This window comes from Pongo abelii, chromosome 18 (genome assembly GCF_028885655.2).
Source record: "Pongo abelii isolate AG06213 chromosome 18, NHGRI_mPonAbe1-v2.0_pri, whole genome shotgun sequence".
NCBI classification, from domain to species: Eukaryota; Metazoa; Chordata; class Mammalia; order Primates; family Hominidae; genus Pongo; species Pongo abelii.
The window spans coordinates 6,103,971-6,124,505 of record NC_072003.2 but is presented as its reverse complement, the minus strand read 5'-3'; the positions used below and the strand labels follow the sequence as shown (position 1 = coordinate 6,124,505).

Sequence of the window (20,535 nt, the reverse complement as noted above, 5' to 3'; positions counted from 1 at the left end):
TGTCATTCATTCAAGAACAGTTCATTGGGCTGGATGCAGTGGTTCACACCTGTAATCCCAGCACTTTGGGAGGCTGAGGCGGGTGGATCATGAGATCTGGAGTTTGAGACCAACCTGGCCAACATGGTGAAACCCTATCTCTACTAAAAATACAAATATTAGCTGGGCCTGGTGGCATGCGCCTATAATCCCAGCTACTCGGGAGGCTGAGACAGAATGGCTTGAACCCAGGAGGCAGAGGTTGCAGTGAGCTGAGATTGTGCCACTGCACTGCAGCCTGGGTGACAAAGCAAGACTCCATCTTGGGAAAAAAACAAAAAATATTGCATGGTCATGTCAGCATCCTCCCCACCCCCCCTTCCCCAGATCAACCAAAAAAATGGAGAAAAATCTGGAAGGCCACTCCTTTAGACCACTCATGCTAAGTATGAGTGCACACTCACAAAGCCTGCAAGCCAGCTGTATTAGTTCATTGTTGCATTGCTATAAAGAAATCTCTGAGACTGGGTAATTTATGCTTGATCTTAGCCAAAAGCCTGAGAAGCAATGGGATTGCGTAATTTATAAGGAAAGAGGTTGAATTGGCTCACTCTTCTGCAGACTGTACGGGAAGCATAGCAGCTTCTGCTTCTGGTGAGGCCTCAGGAAGCTTCCAATCATGGCAGAAGATGAAGGAGGAGCAGTTCTCTGACATGGCAGGAGCAGGAGCCAGAGAGAATGACCAGTGGACGCGCTGTGCACTTTTTTATTTTTTTTTGAGACAGAGTCTTCCTTTGTCTTCCAAGCTGGAGTGCAATGGTGTGATCTTGGCTCACTGCAACCTCTGCCTCCTGAGCTCAAGTGATTTTCCTGCCTCAGCCTCCCAAGTAGCTGGGATTACAGGTGCCCACAACCATGCTGGCTACTTTTTGTATTTTTATTAGAGATGGGGTTTTGCCATGTAGGCCAGGCTGGTCTTGAACTCCTGACCTCAGTTGATCCACCCACCTCAGCGTTTCAAAGTGCTGAGATTACAGGCCTGAGCCACCACGCCTGGCCCCACACACTTTTAAACGACCAGATGTCATGAGAACTCACTCACTATCGTGAATACAATACCAAAGAGAATGCTGCTAAACCATCCATTGGAAACCTGCCCCCATGATCCAATTGCCTCCCACCACGCCCCAGCTCCAACACTGGGGATTACAATACAACACACAATTGCATGGAGATACAGATCCAAACTCTATCACCAGCCCTTCTGCTCTCACCTCCCCCATTTTAGACAACCAGGATTTGAATTGCCTGTTCCATTTCTGTGCCAAATTATGACTCTGAAGAGGATGCCTCTCTGCCCATTGTTGGACATTATGGGATGTACAGAGTGCTCCTTTTTCTGAAGCAATGACGTTGGCCATCAAGATTCATGCAGTATCTCTTGTTCTGTTTTTTATTTTTCCCCTTTTCTTTCTGTTCTTTTCCTTTTTTTTTTTTTTGTTTTTTTTTTTGAGACAGAGTCTCCCTCTGTCTCCCAGGCTGGAGTGCAATGACACGATCTCGGCTCACTGCAAACTCCGCCTCCAGGGTTCAGGTGATTCTACCGCCTCAGCCTCCCAAGTAGCTGGGATTGGCTAATTTTTCTGTATTTTTGTAGTGATGGGGTGTCACCATGTTTACCAGGCTGGTCTTGAACTCCTGACCTCAGGTGATCTGTCCGCCTCAGCCTCCCAAAGTGCTGGGATTACAGGCATGAGCCACCGTGCCTGGCCTTTTTTCTTTTTTTTTAAGGGCACTCTGAGTGTTTGCATCTTCTACCACACAAACAAAGCCCAGTCCAGAGACAGTGTCTATTCCTGTCAAGACCTAGATGCAGCCCCCCAGGGCTGCCAGCATCCATCTCACTTGCCAGTTATGTTAAGAGCTTTCCCACCAGGGAATGTGCCTCGCAGCCATGCGCAGTCGCTGTTTCTCTTGCTGGCAGACAGAACAGTTCTTTTTTTTTTTTGAGATGTTGTTCCACTCTTGCTGCCCAGGTCGGAGTCCAGTGGCGTCATCTCGGCTGACGGCAACCTCCGCCTCCTGGGTACAAGGAATTCTCCTGCCTCAGCTGGGATTATAGTCATGCACCACCACGCCCTGGAAATTTTGTATTTTTAGTAGAGATGGGGTTTCTCCATGTTGGTCAGGCTGGTCTTGAACTCCCAACCTCAGGTGATCCATCCGCCTTGGCCACCCAAAATGCTGGAACTACAGGCTTGAGCCACCGCACCCAGCGACAGAACAGTTCTTATTGGCATTTTGAGCCCGAGGGGCATGGCTAGATTCAGCCCATCTCTGCACTGCTGCAGAACCACCTTGTTCACTCATTTTATGGACCCAGGGGACCGCCTCACAGGAGCACACAAAAAAAATCCACTTGGTGACTCCAGCCACCTCCTGAGCCTGGAAGGGAGTTTTCCTGATGGGTGTGAACCTGTTCTACTTCAAGGCATCTTTCACCTCTCCACAGGGCTGTGCCCCATATGGACATCCCGTTAATAAGCCAGGTGGCTATTACCCTCTTGCCTGAGTATACAGCCAAGACACTGGTCACTGCCCAGGAGTCAGTAAAAACCCAAACAGGGGGCTTCTACCACTGTTCAACTGATCAAATATCTATTTCACAATATCACACTCCTGAGGAACACTTAGACACCATGATTCTTTGAAAATCAGTTATTGGCATCATTCTGGTAAAAATCAGCAGCTAGGAAAACAGCATGCAATTCAGCTCACTGAGCTGACTGATTTTTACCGTCTTTAGCCAGAGTAGCAGCCCTCCAAACAGGATGTTGTTTGTTCACCGCGAAATTGTCATTCACAGACCAAACAGCTGGGGGTGAGTGAGTTGAGAGTTGGTTATATAGGGCACTATCAAACTGTTGATAGAATCCAGCAGCTCCTCACTGTTCTAGAGTCAGTCGTAGGAGAAAAGAGGCTCCCTGCTTGGGAATATCTCCTCCCTGCATTCCTCAGGTAGAATGATCCAGTATAAACCATTTCCATTTTATTATGTTTCTTTCTCCCTTTTTTTTTTTTTCTGAGATGGAGTCTTGCTCTTGTTGCCCAGGCTGGAGTGCAATGGTGCGATCTCGGCTCACTGCAACCTCTGCCTCCCAGATTCAAGTGATACACCTGCCTCAGCTTCCCAAATAACTGGGATTACAAGCGCCTGCTACCACGCCTGGCTAATTTTGTATTTTTAGCAGAGATGGGGTTTTTCCATGTGAGTCAGGCTGGTCTTGAACTCTCGATCTCAAGTGATCCACCTGCCTCAGCCTCCCAAAATGCTGGGATTACAAGCATGAGCCACCGTGCCTGGCCCCTCCCCTCACTTTTCAACCTTTTCCAAACAAGCTTCTGTCCCCAACCCCGATTCCATATGGTTTCAAAATGGTTCTTCACGGCCTCCGTGTTGCTGAAAGCATGGGGTTGTCTAACTCTCCTTCTTTCTGAGCTTTTGGCACTGTAGACCAAACAGCTTGAGGCATGGGCAGGCAGCCTGGAGGACCAGAGCATTTGGGCAATGGCTGGTCCTCATGAGCCTGTCCTGCTGCCACCCAGCAGCCCATCCTCGTGGGACTGAGGCTGGCTACGGAAGGCATTCTGCACTCCCTTGCTCCGTGTGTTACCCAAGGCTCCATGGTGCCTAGGCTTTCTTTATTGTTTAAAAGTGCAGGTCAGATAACTGCAGGTGAAGTTTTCTTAAACAATTTTGTTTATATATCCAAAGTGGATAACTGGGTGAGCTTTCACAAAGTAAAGCACATGCACGCCATGCAGATCAAGGAACAGGGCATGGCTAGCTCACCTGAGCGTCTCATTCTCCCCTCCCTAATGCTAGCTCCTCTCCTCCCAAAGGTAATGCTATCCTGGGGATACGGATTATTTTTTTCCTTTTAAATAGACTTAATGTGTTAGAGAAGTTCTAGGTTCATAGAAAAATGGAGCAGAGGCCAGGCACTGTGGCTCACACCTGTAATCCCAGCACTTTGAGAGGCCGAGGTGGGCAGATCACGAGGTCAGGACTTTGAAACCAGCCTGAACAACATGATGAAACCCTGTCTCTACTAAAAATACAAAAAATTAGCCGGGCCTGGTGGTGCATGCCTGTAATCCTAGCTACTTAGGGGGCTGAGGCAGGAGAATTGCTTGAACCTGGGAGGTGGAGGTTGCAGTGGGCAGAGATCTTACCACTGTATTCCAGCCTGGGTGACAAAGAAAGAAAAAAAGAAAGGAGAGAGAGAGAGAGAAAGAAAGGAGGGAGGGAGGGAAGGAAGGAAGTAAGGAAAGAAGGAAGGGAAGGAAAAGGAAAGAAACAGAAAAGAAAAGAAAGAAAGAAAAATGGAGCAGAAAGTGCAGAGTTTTCATCAACCTCTACCCCCATCTGCCACACACACACACACGCAGCTTCCCCCACTAGCAATATCAAACCTGAGTGGGATATTTGTTATAATCAATAAACCTACATTGACACATCACTGTCACCGAGAGTCCAAAGTTTACATGAGGGCTCACTCTTGGTGTTCTACATTGCATGTGTTTGGACATACGGACAATGACATGGATCCACCATTGTAGTATCACACAGAGTAGTTTCACTGCCCTAAAAATCCTCTGTCTTTCACCAATTCTTTCCTCCTTTCTCCTGACCTCTGGCAACCGTGGATATTTTCGCTGTCTCCATAGTTTTGCTTTATCCAGAATGTCATGTAGTTGGAATCATACAGTGCGCAGCCTTTTAGGATGGGCTTCGTTCACTTAGGAATATGCATTTAAGGTTTCTCCATGTCTTTTTGTGGTTTGATAGCTCATTTCATTTTAGTGCTAAATAACATTCCATTGTCTGGATGTGGGCCTAGGTTTCTTTGTTTTTGTTGTTGTTGTTGTTGTTTGAGATGGGGTTTTGCTCTGTTTCCCCGGCTGGAGTGCAGTGGCACAATCTCAGCTCACTGCAGCCTCCACCTCCAGGGTTCAAGCAGTTCCCCCACCTCGGCCTCCAACGTAGCTGGAATTACAGGGGCGTGCCACCACACCCGGCTAATTTTTTGCATTTTTAGTAGAGATGGAATTTCACCATGTTGGCCAGGCTGGTCTCGAACTCCTGAGCTCAGGTGATCCATCCGCCTCAGCCTCCCAAAGTGCTGGGATTACAGATGTGAGCCGCCACACCTGGCCGGGCCTAGGTTTTTGAAGAAGGAATTGAACTGAGTGCAGGGCAGGTTGTACTGCTGAAGCGTCTTCTTTGTACTTGGAATGTGCTAGAACGGATAGACTTCAAAGTGCAAAGCGTCTGAAGGATCTGGCATTAGTTAATTGTATGCACTGAGCTTCTGTCCCCAGAATACCACTCTCAGAGTAAGAATATGGCAAGGCCGGTTGGATAGGTGGGGCATGGATTGGAGGCTCAGGCCACTGCACTGCACATACAGGTCTTGATGTAAACGGTCTGGTGGAGGTCAAGTTCTGTTTAGCAGGGATAGACTATGTGACAGAGTGAAGAAAGGTAATGGTCTCAACGCAGCAAAAGCTTCATTCCCACTCATGTGACAGTCTGTGGAGCAGGCAGCTCCTCTCCTCATGAACCTGGGACCCAGGTATCTTCCATCTGGTGGCTCTGCTTCTCCGGAGCCTTGTTATTTTTTCCATCTAGCTATAGTGACAAGATCTCTTGGACGAGCCGTGAATATTAAACCAAAGGCAAACTCTGGAAATTGATTTGACGTGTGGTCAGCTGCTCACTTAGCACAGTCTGGGAAATGCTGGGGTGATGGACAAGAAGGTTTTCATGAGGAGGCTGAAGAGATCTAAGTATAGGGGTGCCAGCCTGGGGCACTTCAGCAGGGGCACTGGCCTAGGGGTAGCATCAGGGTGATCCTGATTTCCCTTGGGCAGGGTGTGGCTCACGACGGGGTGCTGAGAACCCACCAAGAAGGCTGGTACTTTCAGTACTCATTGTTTTATGAGGGCCTGCCTGTGTGCCAGGCGGGAAGACACTGACCAGAGGCCCAGGGCCACTGAAGGGTCTCGGCCTGGTCTCTTGGTTCCTGGGGGGTACACTGTACAAGCGATGATATAGTTCCAAGGGGCAGGATTCTGACACACACTCCTCGTACCAATGTCCATTTTGCCACTCATGTTAGATTTTGTTTCTCTAAGTGAACTTACTCAGGACAGCTGGGTTCTTGGCCATTCTTCCAGTGGTTTTCAAGGGAGAAAAAAGAGTTTCAGCAAGACAGCTAACGTCTGGATGAGCGAGCCAGGAAGTTTCTGTAGCCTTCCTCTAGTGAGCACTCTGGGCTGGTGGGCGTAAGGACCCCAGTTTCATGTGAGTCCGTGTGAAGAGACCACCAAACAGGCTTTGTGTGAGCAACATGGCTGTTTATTTCACTTAAGTGCAGGCGGGCTGAGTCTGAAAAGAGAGTCAGGGAAGGGAGATGGGGTGGGGCCGTTTTATAGGATTTGGGTAGGTAAAGGTAAATTACAAAGGGGGGTTGTTCTTTGGCTTGCAGAGTGGGAGTCACAAGGTGCTCAGTGGGGGAGGTTTTGAGCCAGGATGAGCCAGGAGAAGGAATTTCACAAGACAATGTCATCAGTTAAGGCAGGAACAGGCCATTTTCACTTCTTTTGTGGTGGAATGTCATCAGTTAAGGCAGAAACCGGCCATCTGGATGTGTACGTGCACGTCACAGGGGATATGATGGCTTAGCTTGGGCTCAGAGGCCTGACATTCCTGTCTTCTTATATTAATAAGAAAAATAAAATGAAATAGTGGTAAAGTGTTGGGACAGCAAAAATTTTGGGGGATGGTATGGAGAGATAATGGGCGATGTTTCTCAGCGCTGCTTCGAGCGGGATTGGGGTGGTGTGGGAACTTAGAGTGGGAGAGATTAAGCTGAAGGAAGATTTTGCGGTAAGCGGTGATATTATGGGGTTGTTAGAAGGAACATTTGTTATTTAGAATTATTGGTGATGGCCTGGACACAGTTTTGTATGAACTAAAAAACTAAACAGAGAGGAGAAAAACAGGTATTAAAGGTCTAAGAATTGGGAGGACCTAGGACATCTAATTAGAGTGCCTAAGGAAATTCAGCATAGTCCTGTCAGCAAAGATTATTTATTTACTTCAAGAGTTTAGAGTGGCAGCTTCGGAATAGCACCAGGAGATATCAGCTGTGATGGCTTGGAGAAACAGTGTAAACCGACAGTGTAAACAAGAGCAGGGCATGTATGAGTAGTTGGGAACGGTGAATAGGAGTATGACTAGATAGACGATAGTAGGGATGACAAGTTTTTTTGGGGGCACAGTCTATGTTGGCCTGGTGTCCAGAATTAGACTGGGGCCTAATAAAAAGGAGCGTCTATACAGGAGCTCCAATGGGCTGTATTTTGTAGCATTCTGAGGACAGGTCTGACTTCTGAGAAGGGAAAGTGGTAAAAGTATTGTCCAGTCCTTTTTAAGTTAGTGGCTGAGCTTGGTGAGGTGTGTTTTTGAAAGACCTTCAGTCCATTCTACTTTTCCTGAAGACGGAGGACTGTAAGGGATATAAAGTTTTCACTGAATACTAAGAGCCTCAAAAACTGCTTGGCTGATTTCACTAATAAAGGCTGGTCTGTTATCAGACTGTATAGAGCTGGAAAGGCTAAACTGAGGAATTATGTCTGACAGAAGGCAAGAAATGACTGTGGAGGCCTTCTCAGGCCCTGTAGGAAAGGCCTGTACCTATCCAGTGAAAGTGTCTACCTAGACTAAGAGGTATTTTAGTTATCTGACTCGGGGCATGTTGAGTAAAGCTAATTTGCCAGTCCTGGGTGGGGGCAAATCCTCGAGCTTGATGTGTAAGGAAGGGAGGGGGCCTGAATAATCCCTGAAGAGTAGCAGAATAGCAGATGGAACACTGAGAAGTTATTTCCTTGAAGATAGATTTCCACGATGGAAAGGAAATGAGAGGTTCTAAGAGGCGGGCTAGTGGCTTGTACTATAGCATAGCCTGCCTTTGCTGGTGTGTGGCGATTAGGCCTGGTGGAACTGCCATCAATAAATCAAGCGTGATCAGGGTGAGGAAAAGGAAAGAAGGAAATATGGGGAAATGGGGTGAATGTCAGGTGGATCAGAGAGATACAGTCATGGGAGTCAGGTGTGGCATCAGGAATAATGTGGGAGGCCGGACTGAAGTCCGGGCCCGGAACAATGGTGACTGTGGGACTTAACAAAGAGTGAATACAGCTGAAGGACCCGGGGAGCAGAAAGTATATGCATCAGGTGTGAGGAAGAAAATAGATTTTGGAAGTTATGAGAAATGCAGAGAGTGAGTTGAGCATAGTTTGTGATTTTGAGGGCCTCTAAAAGTATTAGGGCGGCAGCAGCCGCTGCACGGAGACATGATGGCTAGGCTAAAACAGTAAGGTCAAGTTCTTTGGACAGAAAGGCTACAGGGTGCAGTCCTGGCTCTTGTGTAAGAATTCTGACCGCACTAACCATGCCTAGGAAGGAAAGGAGTTGTTGTTCTGTAAGGGATTGAGGTTTGGGAGATTAATCAGACATGATCAGCAGAGAGAGCACGTGTGTTTTTATGAGAATTATGCTGAGATAGGAAACAGATGAGGAAGAAATTTGGGCTTGACTGAAGTAATGGGAGCTGTCTGTGAAGGCTTGTGGCAGTACAGCCCAGGTAATTTGCTGAGCCTGATGGGTGTCAGGGTCAGTCCAAGTGAAAGCGAAGAGAGGCTGGGATGACGGGTGCAAAGGAATAGTAAAGAAAGCATGTTTGTGATCCAGAACAGAATAATGGGTTGTGGAGGGAGGTACTGAGGATAGGAGAGTATATGTGTTTGCCACCATGGGGTGGATAGGCAAAACAATTTGATTGATAAGGCGCAGATCCTGAACTAACTTGTAAGGCTTGTCTGGTTTTAGGACAGGTAAAATGGGGGAATTGTAAGGAGAGTTTATAGGCTTTAAAAGGCCATGCTGTAGCAGGCGAGTGATAACAGGCTTTAATCTTTTTAAAGCATGCTGTTTGGTGGGATATTGGGGTTGAGTGGGGTAAGGGTGATTAGGTTTTAATGAGATGGTAAGGGGTGCATGATTGGTCGCCAAGGAGGGTGTAGAGGTATCCTATACTTGTGGGTTAAGGTGGGGAGATACAAGAGGAGGATGTGAAGGAGGCTTTGAACTGGCAGAAAAGGTGGCAATGAGGTGTGGCTGTAGCCCAGGAATAGTCAGGGAAGCAGATAATTTCGTTAAAGTGTCTTGGCCTAATAAGGGAACTGGGCAGGTGGGGATAACTAAAAAGGAGTGCTTAAAAGAGTATTGCCTAAGTTGGCATCAGAGCTGGGGAGTTTTAAGAGGTTTAGAAGCCTGGCTGTCAATACCTACAACAGTTACGGAGGCAAGGGAAACAGGCGCTTGAAAAGAAGGTAATGTGGAGTGGGTAGCCTCCGTATTGATTAAGAAGGGGACGGACTTACCCTCCACTGTGAGATTTACCTAAAGCTCGGCGTCCATGATGGTCTACGGGGCTTCTGAGGTAATCAGGCAACATCAGGCTTCAGCTGCTAAGCTGAGAAGGAGTCAGTCAGAGAGGTTTGGGCCAGAGTTCCAGGGGCTCTGGGAGTGGCTGCCAGGTGAGTTGAACAGTCCGATTTCCAGTGGGGTCACGCACAGATGGGACGTGGCTTAGGAGGAATCCTAGGCTGCAGGCATTCCCTGGCCTGGTGGCCAGATTTCTGGCACTTGTAGCAAGCTCCTGGGGGAGGAGGTTCTGGAGGAACGCCTGGCTGCTCTGGTTCAGGCGTTTGGAAGTTCTTGTTTGCTGGAGATGTGGCTGGAGTTTGTCTCACGGTGGAGGCAAGGAATTACAACCTTTTTCTATTATTGTACACCTTGAAGGTGAGGTTAATTAAACCCTGTGGTGGGGTTTGAGGGCCAGAGTTTAATTTTTGGAGTTTTATTTAATGTAGGGAGCAGATTGGGAAATAAAATGTATACTGAGAATAAGACAGCCTTTTGACTTTTTAGGGTCTAGGGCTGCAAAGTGTCTCAGGGTTGCTGCCAAACAAGCCATGAACTGGGCTGGATTTTTATATTTGATGAAAAAGAGGCTAAATGCTATCTGATTTGGGATAAAGAAAAAGAATTAACATTGACTATATGTTTAGTTCCAGGCACCTTTTTAAGAGTAAATTTCTGAGCAGGTTGGGGAGGGCTAGTCATGGAATGAAACTGTAAGCCGGACCGGGTGTGAGGAGGGGAGGTGATAAAAGGATTACAGGGTGGAGGAGCAGAGGCTGAGGAAGAATTGGGACCTAGCTGGGCCTGGCGAGGAGCAGCCTGGGGAGGAAGGGAGAGGTCAGATTGGTCTGTAGAAAAGGAAGATTGGAAAGACTCAGTGATGCTTGGGTTTGGGACTGAGGGGACAGGCGGGAGGGAAAGGAGGAAGATTTGGGATGAGTTGCTTTGGGCACAGAGAATAGGAAGGGACCAATGTGTAAAAGAATGCCTGGAAGTCAGGCACCTCAGACCGTTTGCCTATTTTACGACAAGAATTGTTTAGATCTTGCAGGATGGAAAAATTGAAAGTGCCATTTTCTGGCTATTTGGAACAACTGTTGAGTTTGTATTGGGGTCAAGCAGCATTGCAGAAGAAAATAAGATGCTGAGATTTTAGGTCAGGTGAGAATTGAAGAGGTTTTAAGTTCTTAAAAATATAGGCTAAGGGAGAAGAAGGAGGAATGGAGGGTGGAAGGTTGCCCATAGTGAAGGAAGCAAGGCCAGAGAAAAGAGACAGGGAGGGAAGGGGTTCAGGGGTTCTTACCCTCCAGAAAAGTGGGAAAGGGGTTGGGATGCAGAGATACAAGGTCTGGGCATGGAAATAAGGGATGGGGGCACAGAGAAAAGGGGTTGTGGTGTGGAAATAAGGGATTGGGGTGCAGGGATATGAGGTTGGGGTGCTAGTCCCTTCCCCAGAAAAGTGGGACTTGCCACTAAGGGTGAAGGAGAAGGGGTTGGGGGTTTCTTGCCCCCTAGAATGGTGGAGAAGGGGTAGAGACATGGAGAGATGGGGTTGGGGTACTTGCCCCTCTCCCAGAAAAGTGGGACTTGCCGCTAAGGGTGAAGGAGAAGGGGTTGAGGGGTACTTGCCCCTCCCACGGAGAAGCAGAGAAGGGGTAGAGACATGGAGAGAAGGGGTTGGGGTACTTGCGCCTCCCACAGAAAAGCGGGACTTGCCACTAAGGGTGAAGGAGAAGGGGTTGAGGGATACTTGCCCCTCCCCCAGAAAAGCAGAGAAGGGGTAGAGACATGGAGAGAAGTGGTTGGGGTACTTGCCCCTCCCACAGAAAAGCAGAGAAGGGGTACAGACACGGAGAGAAGGGGTTGGGGTACTTGTCCCTCCCGCAGAAAAGCGGGACTTGTCACTAAGGGTGAAGGACCAAGGCAGGCGTCCCTGGGTGGTATGACACCTTTGAAACGTGGGTGAATAATCAGAGAGAGAGGCGTCCCTGCAATGATTAAACACCAAGGGAAGGCTGCCTTCCCTGTCCATGACCACCACCAAAGTTTTGGGTCCATGGATAAAACGTGTCTCCTTTGTCTCTACCAGAAAATGAAAGGAACTGAAATTAAGAGAAGGGAGAGATTGAAGACTGGAAAGGAGAAAGTGGTTAACAGACAGAGAGGTTGCAGAAGAGAGTAAGAAGAGGCCACTTGCCCGATTTAAAACTGGTGAGATGTTCCTTGGGCTGGTGGGTCTGAGGACCTGAGGTTGTAGGTGGATCTTTTCATGCAGCAAAGAACAGGAGGACATGGGATTGATCTCCCAAGGGAGGTCCCCCGATCCAAGTCACAGCACCAAATTTCATACACGTCCATGTGAAGAGACCACCAAACAGGCTTTGTGTGAGCAACATGGCTGTTTATTTCACCTGGGTGCAGGCGGACTGAGTCTGAAAGAGAGTCAGTGAAGGGAGATGGGGTGGGGCCGTTTTATAGGATTTGGGTAGGCAAAGGAAAATTACAGTCAAAGGGGGGTTGTTCTCTGGTGGGCAGAGTGGGGGTCACAGTTACTCAGTGGGGGAGGTTTCGAGCCAGGATGAACAAGGAGAAGGAATTTCACAAGACAATGTCATCAGTTAAGGCAGGAACAGGCCATTTTCACTTCTTTTGTGGTGGAATGTCATCAGTTAAGGCAGGAACCGGCCATCTGGATGTGTATGTGCAGGTCACAGGGGATATGGTGGCTTAGCTTGGGCTCAGAGGCCTGACACCCAGGGCAGGCTGGCTCAGCCCCTTTGACTTCAGATTTCAGGGAAGGCCAGGGAGCTGGATTGGGTGCCTGAATTTTCTGAGAATTATGTTTCCGAGAAGATTTTGAAACCTAAACAGGAATACTTTACACACAGGTCATCAAGCAGGAACTGGGAAGTTCCGAAGCTGCCCTCCTTCATGCCACCTCCTCCCTTCAGAGGCCAAGGGCTGCCAAGCTGTCTCCCACACACCTCAGTGAAAAGTCCCTGGCTCTCCTCCCAGCCACCTCGCTGTGACTTTGTGAGGTGTGAGAAGGAGGAAGGGGATCTACGTTCTGGATGAACCTTCCTTCCTCCTTGCCGAGTAATAGTTTAGGCCCCTGTGTCTGCTGGGCCTCAGACCTTCTCAGAGCCCAGGGCCCACTGTGGCTCCTGCAAGCTGCCTGGGAATTCCACGGAGGCTGACGGGCTGCCTGTCTTATTCCCAGTCTGCTGCAACCCCTTTCCTAAGCTTGGGTGGCTGAAAACAACAGAAATTCATCCTCTCACAGTTCTGGAGGCCAGAGACTGAATGCAAGTGTTGGCAGGGCTGTGCTGCCTTTGAAGGTTCTAGGGCAGAATCCTTCCTGGCCTTTTCCAGTTTGGGGTGGTGGCCGGCAACGCTCAGCATTCCTTGGCTTCAGATGCATCATTCCAGCTGCACACGGCTGTCTTCCCTCTGTGTCTCTTCTTTTCTTCTTATAAGGACACCAGTCACATGGTGTGAAGGGCCCACCTTACTCCAGTAGGTCGCCAAGTTAATTCGTTACATCTGCAACCACCCTATTTCCAAATGTCACATTCTGAGGTTCCTGATTGAAGGGCTGGGTTGCCCCTCCACACCTGTGGGCGTTTCTAGTCAGGTGGAAGGGGAGACTTGGAAAAGAAAGAGACACAGAGACAGTATAGAGAAAGAAAATAGGGCCCAGGGGACGGGCGTTCAGCATATGGAGGACCCCTGCTGGCACCGGCCTCTGAGTTCCCTTAGTATTTATTGATCATTATCAGGCATTTCCCAGAGAGGTGGATTTGGCAGGACAATAGGGTAATAGCAGAGAGAAGGTCAGTAAGAAAACACGTGAACAAAGGTCTCTACATCTTAAACAAGGTAAAGAATTAAGTGCTGTGCTTTTGATGTGCATACACATAAACATCTTAATCCATTAAAGAGCAGTATTGCTGCCAGCATGTCCCACCTCCAGCCCCAAGGTGGTTTTCCCTTATCTCAGTAGATGGAATATACAATCGGGCTTGACACCGAGACATTCCATTGCCCAGGGACAAGCAGGAGACAGATGCCTTCCTCTTATCTCAACTGCAAAGAGGCTTTCCTCTTTCACTAATCCTCCTCAGCACAGACCCTTTACGGTTGTCGGGCTGAGGGATGGTCAGGCCTTTACCTGCCCACGAGGCCATATCTCAGGCTATCCCATGGGGAGAAACCTTGGACAATACCTGGCTTTCCCAGGCAGAGGTCCCTGTGGCCTTCCGCAGTGTTTTGCGTCTCTGAGTACTTGAGATTAGGGAGTGGTGATGACTCTTAACAAGCATGCTGCCTTCAAGCATTTGTTTAACAAAGCACACCCTGCACAGCCCTTTATCCATTTAACCCTGAGTTGACACAGCAGGTGTCTCAGGGAGCACAGGGTTGGGGGTAGGGTTACAGATTAACAGCATCTCAAGGCAGAAGAATTTTTCTTAGTACAGGACAAAATGGAGTCTCTTATGTCTACTTTCTACACAGATGCAGTAACAATCTGATTTCTCTTTCTTTTCCCCACACTGATAAATGTGAATTTGAAGGGACGCCATTCAACCCACAGCAGAGCCCCACCATCACCTCTCTGCACAGGGCACCCTGCCTGTCTTTCCTCTCTAGCATCAAGACAGAGCCAAGAGTGATTTCTTGAAATGAAACTGCATCGTCTCATCCCAATAAGGCATGGCCTCACTAGTGGGAGATGAGCAAATGAAAGCCTCCCTCAGGATGGGCATCCACCCATCCAGGGGACTCTCACCCCGATTTTTTTTTCCTGGTTTATAAAGGTGCTTCAGGACTTCTTGGCTCCTGGCCAACACCTTAGTGCTTCCTGAAGGGGAAAGAGGCCTCCAAACCATTCACTGGGCCATCCCAGACCGAGGTTTCTGACCCAGACATTGAAACAAGAGGAGTTCCGTTATCCCCCTTGCAGGGCATGTGACAGGGGCATGGCTCGATTCTCAGTACCCTGCTGCTCAAACCCTTAGAGGGAGCGTGCAGACAAGCAGGTCGTTGGGAGTGTTTCTGGGCTCCAACCCCACAGCAGCGTGTGGAATTGGGTGTTTACAGCTCCCGAAGCCCCAGTGGGCAGGTGTTACAGTGGTCTTCTTCAGTTTTGCCATCTGCAGGTGGCTCGTGTTAATTAGCTCAATGAGGCCCTCTGCCTTATCACAAAGACAGAGGGCTTTCTGTATCCCGGGTTCTTGCCCTAGTGTACTTGAAAAATCAGATCGCAAGTGGACTTGGAGAATGAACGCAAGATTGTATTGAGTGGAGGAGGTGGCTCTCAGATGGATGGGGAGCCAGAAGGGGGGTGGAGTGGGAAGGTGGTCTTCCCCTAGAGTCAGGTTGCCCAGCAGCCAGACTCTCCTCCGACCGCCCCTGACTGAATTCCACATCACCCTGCTCTCAAAAGCCTGCCAACATCTGCTGATGTCTGTCGGTGTGCTCTTCTGCTTCTCTGCTCCTCTCGACGTCCAGCCACTTGTGTCTGTGCCCACTAGGGTCTGAGTTTTTTATGGGCACAGAATGGGGGTCATAGCAGGCTAGAGTAGTCTTGGAAAATGCAACATTTGGACATGAAAACAGGAGTGCCTGTTCTCACTAAGGTCCAAGGGCACAAGCCCGAGGGCAGAGCCCTCGCCAGGGACCCCACCCTTCTCTACCCAGCACTCCCCTGCCCCGCTTCCATATCAACATGAAAGCTGACATTGGCTCCTGTGCCCCACCTCTGGGCCTGGTTTGGTGACCTCTGCACCAGAGCTGCTAGGGAGGCCCCATCCCACATGTTGTTAACTCAACAGCCCTTCCCCAGGGGAACCAACATCCTCCTGTCCCCAAACCCAAGGAGGAGTGGTGGGTGCCTGAGCCTCTTGTAACCCGACTGAATATTTTCCAGGTTACCTAACCAAACTCCTGCAAAACCACACCACCTCTGCCTGTGATGGGGACTATTTGAATCTACAGTGCCCTCGGCATTCTACGATAAGTGTTTAATCGGCATTTTATGGGCAAGATTACCAAGTGTGTAGTTCCCAGAAGCCTGCCTCCCAGAGGGAAGACAGCTTAACCTGTGTGGCACCCACCACCTTCCAGGTATTGCCTTTTATAGACACGTTAAGATGATACAGTTTCAACAGACACTCTTTCTCTCTCTCTGGGTATAAATATATTTGTGATTATATAGTTCAATCCAAGCAAAACTGATCCATGAAAAATCCCATCTTATACAGATCACCAGTTTTGCAGGTGAGCTATTATTTGCTTCTGAAAGGATTTGTTACCCAACAAAACTAAATAGAATTCCTACCTATTGTAGAGACCCCTTTGTACACTTCAATATGAATTTATTTGTAGGTTAAACTTTACTTCAGTATAGCAAAGTACAACCAGGATAGTTTCCAACCTCCAGGCCCATATCTCCCATAAATACTCCTGTAGAAAGGGAAGGTGGGTTCCTTAAAGGAAACCACAAGTATCTCTTTGAGGCACACATCTGAACTCATGACCAACTTCTTAGAAAATGTACTCAAAGGTCCAGGTGCGATGGCTCATGCCTGTAATCCCAGCACTTTGGGAGGCCAAGGCTGGTGGATCACGAGGTCAGGAGATCGAGACCATCCTGGCTAACACGGTGAAACCCTGTCTCTACTAAAATACAAAAAATTAGCCAGGTGAGTTGGTGGGCGCCTGTAGTCCCAGCTACTCCAGAGGCTGAGGCAGGAGAATGGCATGAACACGGGAGGTGGAGCTTGCAGTGAGCCGAGATCGTGCCACTGCACTCCAGCCTGGGCTACAGAGTGAGACTCCATCTCAAAAAAAAAAAAAAAAAAATCAAATCATTATTAAACATTTTTACTAATTAAGTGGTTTTGGAGTACATTCTTTAAAAAAAAACAATTATGTTTTCTTCAACAGTGCACACAAAATGCCAACCCTGTATGACATTGCAAAGAAAGATTTTACCATGATAAGCAGATTAAACAAACAAACAAACTTTTCCTTGAATTCTTTGTGAACAAAGTACAACCTGGTCCAAATCATCCTAACCTAGAATGCACCATCAGCTTGACAGTCAGTTGTTCCTGGATTTACCAGATTTGGGGCAGACGTTTCATGCTTCTCTAAAGAGGGATTCTTAACTGACACCGTGCCTTGTTTTTGTCCTTTTCCTAGTAAAGGAAATGATTTGATTTGGTATCATATCGTCTTTCTTGCTTTTTTCTTTTTTTAATTAGAGACGAGGCCTTGCTATATTTCCCAGACTGGTCTCCAACTTCCGGGCTCAAGCAATCCTCCTGCCTCAGCCTCCCTCCCAAAATGCTGGGATTACGGGTATGAGCCACTGTGCCTGGCCTCTTTCTTGTCTTTTAAACAAATAAATGTAAGCTGGGCATGGTGTGCATTCATATATTCCCAGGTACTTGAGCAGCTGAGGTGAGAGGATCCCTTGAGACTAGGTTTGAGCCCAAGAGTTCAAGGATGCAGTGAGCTATGATTGCACCACTGCACTCTAGCCTGTGTAACAGAGTGAAACCCTGTGTCTAAAAAACCAAACTAATGCCGGGCACGGTGGCTCACGCCTGTAATCTCAGCACTTTCGGAGGCTGAGGCAGGTGGATCACGAGGTCAGGAGATCGAGACCATCCTGGCTGACATGGTGAAACCCCGTCTCTACTAAAAATGCAAAAAAATTAACCGGGTGTTTTGGCACATGCCTGTAATCCCAGCTACTTGGGAGGCTGAGGCAGGAGAATTGCTTCAACATGGGAGGCGGAGGTTGCGGTGAGCCGAGATCGTGCCATTGCACTCCAGCCTGGGCAACAAGAGTGAAACTCCATCTCAAAAAAAACAAAAAATAAACAAAAACAAAACTAAGCTAAACTAACGTATAAATAATTCATACACACAAGGGGATGCCAGTTGTGGGGCTGGAGGTGAGGTTTAACTGGGCTCTCTCCAGAGAGAGAAAGAAGCTTAATGCTTCTTTCAAGTAATTTCTGGTCTGTCTTTACCTATGTGGATCCCAAGCCAACATTTGAGAAAAGGCTCCCTTCAGTGAAGGAATGTGTGACCTTAAGTGGTGAGCGAGAGAAACTTCCCTTCTAGCCAGGCCCTTCCTGGGACCTAACTCCATGCGTCTGCCTCCTTAACGCCAGCACGTCTCGTCCATTTGCCCCTTAGTATAATTCCCAGGGTCTTTGTACTTGTCAACAGGTTACTTCCCACCCGCTTCCTGCAGAGGGCTTTGTTTTCTGGAGTCAGAGAGAGCATGAGCTCACAGGGCCATCCCCACTGCCGCCTTCTCAGGGTGCAGCCCCAGGGAAATGAGCAGTGGACTTGGACAGAGCTCATCAATTCCTTCTGGGGGAAGCTGATGGTGCCTTCAATTTTTGTTTCTGCTTCAGATGAATTAAAAAAAAAAAAACCGTGTGTGAAGACCAGGAGCTGAAACTGCACTGCCATGAATCCAAGTTCCTCAACATCTACTCTGCGACCTATGGCAAGAGTACCCAGGAAAGGGACATCTGCTCCTCTGAGGCAGAGCGGCTCCCCCCTTTTCGGTACGTCCTTTTGTGTGTATATTACCCAGGGTTGTCTAGAGGGACAGAACTAATAGGCTATATGATTGTGGAAGTCAATACTTAATAACACAATCACAATCTTATGATCATGTAAGTTAATACTTAATAAACTCCCATATGTGTGTGAGTGTGTGTGTGTGTGTGTGTGTGTGTGTGTGTGTGTGTATAAATGCTTGTAAAGAGTAATCAGCCAAAAATAAATAAGTAAAAGAACAAGAACTGGCCGGGCACAGTGGCTCACGCCTATTATCCTGTCACTTTAGGAAGCCGAGGTGGGTGGATCACGCGGTCAGGAGTTCAAGACCAGCCTGACCAACATGGTGAAACCCCACCTCTACTGAAAATACAAAATTATCTGGGCATGGTGGCGCATTGCTGTAATCCCAGCTACTTGGGAGGCTGTGACAAGGATGATCACTTGAACCTGGTAGACGGAGTTGGCAGTGAGCTGAGATCTCACCACTGCACTCAGCTTGGGTGACAAGGGTGAAACTCTGTCTCAAAAAAAAAAAAAAAAAGACACGGTCCTGTTTTCATGGGATGAACAGTTGAGGGAGAAAGGCAAGCATTAACCAAATAGCCAGACACATCATCATGCCCTATTGTGACAAATGCTATTTTAGAAAAGGGAAGACTATAGCAGTGGAGGGGGCCTAATTTAGCTTTGGGGTGGTGGTTTAAGTCTTCCAAAGAGAACCATCCTGTAGGGTGAACACTGGGGTGTGCACACTAGCTGCACGCTGGGGGCTGAGACGCTGAGGTTGCTGAGTGGGAGAGGAAAGGTGTTGATAAGGAGGAAGATTTCCCTGGTTTCAACTGCTGAGAACAGGGTCCTGCACACAGTAGGAGCTCCATGAAGAGTGGTCCCTAGTGTTTTCACCAACATATCTGAAGTGGAGCAGGACGGTGATCAATCACACCCCAGTCCCCGACCTCATTCTGAACCAATTTGAAACAAGGAGATGCAAAAATCTGACAACTGTGTTGACAAAGGTGATTTTAAAGGTCCTAAAAGATTCTCTGGATATCAGAGCCAATTTCACATAGTAGAGGGGCACATTCCCTGCCGTGGCCTGTGTCATACACAGCCAATTTAACCTTTTCACTGCCTGGTTATTCTGCAAAGTGCATCCGAGAATGCCCTTCATCTCTGAGCTCCTCTTCAAAATTCTGATTCCTCCTCAAACTGTAAAGCCTCTGGCATTTGCCAAGAGCCAAGGCCCTCCTGAAGCCACAGTTTGAGAACAAGCCAAGAGGCAGACATGAGAAAGAAGTACCACTCCTGGCAGGGAGAGCTGACACTTCCCAGGCTACTGCATCCTTCTCGGGGCCCAGAAATGAATGAGAGGTAATTAAAGCAGAAAGCATTTTGCAGCAGCTCAGCTCAGGTCTCCAAAGCTGCCATGGTCCCAGGATCAGTGGTGTGCCCTGAGGACAGCCAAGGGACAATCCCTTGAGGCCCTGGAAATCATCAGCCACCTCCAGCAACTTCACGGGGCCTCCCTGGGAAGTCTCCCTTGCTGCTGATGGGCACGAAGGCACCAGGGCCTCCTGTACATGGAAAACTCACAATCTAGGAATGCCCTGTGGTTGTTGATCCTGGGACATCCCCAGAAGAATTTAGTTAAGCCCTCCGAGAAAGGAAACAAGGTTTTCTTGCTGCTGAAGATGTCTCACTCGTTTTTTTTAAAAAAGCAGTGCAATTGAATTTGCAGTTTGTTTTCGCTTTCTTTCCATTTCCTGTTGCTACTTCTCCAAGATCTCAGCTGAGCTGAGGAACAAAGAAAAATAAGCAATTTTGTGCAGCAGGGATATTCGGTTTCCACTCCCTTCTCCCAGCCTGTGGCAGTGTGCTTGGCCTGCAGAATTCTTGCTCTGCCCTCTGTTTCAGCGGGTGCTGTCATGTGCCAGCTGCTTTGCCTGGGGATTCTGACATCCAGGGCTTATTCTTAGCATCAGTTCAGCAGAGTCTTAAACCACCTTCAAAGGAGTCGGTCACGCTGCCATCCTCTCTGCATCTTTCTGTAGTCATTTCTGATGATATTTAGCAAATCACTTTAGCACAGAGTCTTCGAATTCTTTCCAGATTTACGATGGAAACACAGAGGCAAAGAGCTTGGGGTAGAAAGCAGAAGAGCAGGTGCTGGGAGAGTTTGGTGGTGGATTTTGAGTTGGTCAATCATTTTGCTTTACTAAGTCCAGGAAAGCTCATCTTCAGAGTTAACCGCTATATATATATATATTTTTTTTTTTTTTTTTGAGATGGAGTCTTGCTCTGTCACCCAGGCTGGAGTGCAGTGGCACACTCTCAGCTCACTGCAACCTCCACTTCCTGGGTTCAAGTGAGCACGTCTGGCTGATTTTTGTATTTTTTAGTAGAGATGG

The 20,535-nt window shown here is 48.1% G+C and overlaps 1 protein-coding gene across 1 annotated transcript in view; it reads left to right on the top strand.

The window, feature by feature from the left end:
• The window catches only part of LOC129050674 (olfactory receptor 7E24-like), a 53,466-nt gene that overhangs the window by 13,802 nt on the left and 19,129 nt on the right, over positions 1 to 20,535 (top strand). Inside the window, exon 2 of the mRNA XM_054533436.2 lies at positions 17,974 to 18,129. Within this exon, the coding sequence (XP_054389411.1) occupies positions 18,030 to 18,129 (100 nt within the window). The 5' untranslated portion in view covers positions 17,974 to 18,029. The remainder of the gene's footprint in view (positions 1 to 17,973; positions 18,130 to 20,535) is intronic.